The 3,039-nt window shown below is 50.3% G+C and overlaps 1 protein-coding gene across 1 annotated transcript in view; it reads right to left on the bottom strand.

Moving 5' to 3' along the window:
- Window positions 1-1,194: 1,194 nt before the first annotated feature.
- The window catches only part of CDK5RAP1 (CDK5 regulatory subunit associated protein 1), a 34,350-nt gene continuing 32,505 nt past the window's right edge, over window positions 1,195-3,039 (bottom strand). Inside the window, exon 14 of the mRNA XM_015420886.1 lies at window positions 1,195-2,567. Within this exon, the coding sequence (XP_015276372.1) occupies window positions 2,487-2,567 (81 nt within the window). The 3' untranslated portion in view covers window positions 1,195-2,486. The remainder of the gene's footprint in view (window positions 2,568-3,039) is intronic.

The raw sequence follows: 3,039 nt of genomic DNA, 5'->3' as shown, positions 1-3,039 counted from the left end.
GTGTGCTTTTGAGCCACAGAAAAGGCACCGGGGGGGGGGAGGGAGGAGGAGGGAATGTAGAACTCTCTGTACAATAAATAAAAAAATCTGCATGAAGTTTTTACAGTTGTCACCTTGAGTCTCAGCAAGAAGGACGGACTATAAAAGACATAAACAAACAGTAAGGTTTCAATACGTTGTCGAAGGTTTTCACGGCCAGAGTTCATCAGCTGTTGTAGATCTACCGGGTTGTGTGGCCGTGGTCTTGGCATTGTCGGACCTGACGTTTCGCCAGCAGCTGTGACGGGCATCCTCAGAGGTATAACACAGAAAGACGGAGTGCTCTCTGTGTCAAGGCGAGAAGAAAAACGGTAGGCACCTTGACACAGAGAGTACCTGACACAGAGAGGATGCCATCTTTCTGTGTAATACCTCTGAGGATGCCAGTCACAGGAAAACGTCAGGTCCTACAATGCCAAGACCACGGCCAGACAGCCCGGAAAATCTACAACAGCTGATGAACTCTGGCCGTGGAAGCCTTCGACAGTTTGGCACGGACTCTAATATGGGAGAACGGGGTTTGATTCCCCACTCCTCCACTTGCAGCTGCTGGATGACCTTGGGCAAGCCATAGTTCTGTCAGAGCTGTCCCTGAAAAAGAGCAGTTTCTGTCAAGAGCTCTCTCAGCCCCGCCTACCTCACAAGGTGTCTGTTGTGGGGAGGGGAAGGGAAAGAAGTTTGTAAGCCGCTCTGAGACACCTTTGGGTAGTGAAGGGCGGGGTATGAATCCAATCTCTTCTTCTTCTTATACCTCTGAGGATGCCAGTCACAGCTACTGGCAAAGCGTCAGGTCCTACAATGCCAAGACCACGGCCAGACAGCCCGGAAAATCTACAACAGCTGACAAACAGTAAGGTTTCTAATAGCAGTCTTCCTAGCATTGATCCTTGTTTGGGGCTTTTTTTAAAAGAAAAAAAACTCAGCACACTCTGAATTTGCGGCACGCTTTAAGTTGCTGTCAAAGATTACCTTTGTCCAGAACTAGTATATACATCCAAAGATGGAAGAATTGTGACGATTATGATTACAAGGCAAAACAAGAAGACTCTAATCGTCAATATTTATGCATCTAATGAAAATCAGGATAGTTTTTACCAAGACCTCCAAAGAAATATTAGCAACTTTAAGATTTGATGAAATTTGTATTGCAGGAGATTATAATGCAGCATATGATACAGAGATAGACAGGAAAAAACAATTTAAAAGTAAAAGATCTGGAAATAGTTTGTGGCAGCTTCCCATGAGACGCGGCACCGTTTCCATTTTAGAGATGGGAGTGACTCGCCTACGGCCGTTCAGATTTGAAACGAGGCCTTCCCCCAAATCAGTGGTGTTACTTGTGGGATTACGGCCAGCACCCCCACACACACACCATCCTAGTCCTGTAGCTCTGGGGCAGTCCCCACAATCGCTCTCAATCCAAGCTCTAGGACTCAGGCTTAAAAGGATATGGGTCTAAGTAGATCCCAAGACAGAAGGTGAGAAACAGGATCTCCCGGGGACCGGTAGTGAGCGTCGAAGGCCCTAGATACACCCTTTCTTTTGGAAAGAGGAAATCAGGCCAACCAAAGTAGCAAACAGATATTCAAAAGGTGCCTTGTCTTGAAGCAGCATTTGAATTAATCTGGCCAAAAAAAAATCAAATCGTTTAGGGTCCAGACACACAGTCCAGCTTTATAGGCATTGCAGAACACACTGATGCAGAAGCCAAAACACAAACCTTAGCAAACGACTCAGTTTATTAGTTCCTCCTCTTCCCATTCACTCACACACTCACTATGCAACCGTTGCTCTGCACCACCCTGGCTGGATAGAGAAGTGCGACATGCCCAGGCAAAGATGCTCTAAGGTGGATATCTCACAGGCTCTGTGTGGCCAGCGTCCGTCGGTGCTCCTGGAGCCAAATGAACAGCATCCAGGGGGTCAAACCAAAAACAGGACGGGGCGTTACATTCAGGCAGGCTACCGTAAGGAAGCGGGGAACGAAAGGAGGAGGCGTTAGCAGTGCAATTCTAAGCAGAGTTAAATCCTTCTAAGTCCACTGAAGTCAATGGGCCGGGAAATACGCAACTCCGCTCAGGATGACACGTTAAACAAGCTCCGCATCACCTCTCATGAGCAGCCCGTGAATTACTTCCTATCAACCCTGTTTCCTCACCACACTGCCCCATCTCCTGTGACTTCTGGATAGTCCCTGGTGAGCCACAACTGGCTATGTTATTTTTGACACGGCACATCATGTGCGGTGCCGCAAGGAAGCCAAATGGCTGGACAGGACGTGCTGCGGAGAGTTGAGGGCAGGGACAGGACCGACCCACAAGGCAGCAGAACTGAGCTGCACTAACAGCAGAGGCATCGGGGGCCCGGGAGGCTCCCGCGGGCACCCGCGGCCGCGGGGCTCTTCGTTCTGGCTGGATCTGGTCCGTGCCGACACTCGGAGGGCGGCCTCAGCAGAAAGCTGCAGATTCTCTCAGGGTGGTTCGACGGAGAGGAATGCCCCTCAGCGTCTGGGAGCTCGCAGAGCAGATCTGCAAAGAGAGGCAAGGGTGCAAAGAGATCATCATGGATCCAGCAGTAGGGACCGCCCTGCAATGAAGCCCAGGCTGGAGCGGCAGGCCTTCCAGTGACCGACCACCAATCATAGAATGATAGAGCTGGAAGGTACCTCCAGGGTCATCTAGTCCAACCCCCTGCACAATGCAGGAATTTCACAAATACTTCCCCCTCCAAACCCGCAGTGACCTGTTCCACGCCCAGAAGATGACGAAAAACCTCTAGGAGCTCTGGCCAAACTGGCCTGGAGAACAATGGCTGCCTGACCCCAAAGTGGCGATCGGCATTTCCCTGGGCGTGTAAGAAGGGCCCATGAGAACTAAGCACTGAGGCAACCCTTAAGAACACAAGAGAAGCCGATGTTGGATCAGGCCAAAGGCCCCTCCAGTCCAACACTCTTTGTCACACACAGTGGCCAGAAATACCAGGTGCCCTCAGGAGGTTCAG

This window comes from Gekko japonicus, unplaced genomic scaffold, assembly GCF_001447785.1.
Source record: "Gekko japonicus isolate JY-2015 unplaced genomic scaffold, Gekko_japonicus_V1.1 scaffold2388, whole genome shotgun sequence".
Lineage (NCBI taxonomy): Eukaryota > Metazoa > Chordata > Lepidosauria > Squamata > Gekkonidae > Gekko > Gekko japonicus.
Note: the sequence above shows the minus strand (reverse complement) of the source record. Positions and strands in the feature narration are given on the sequence as shown.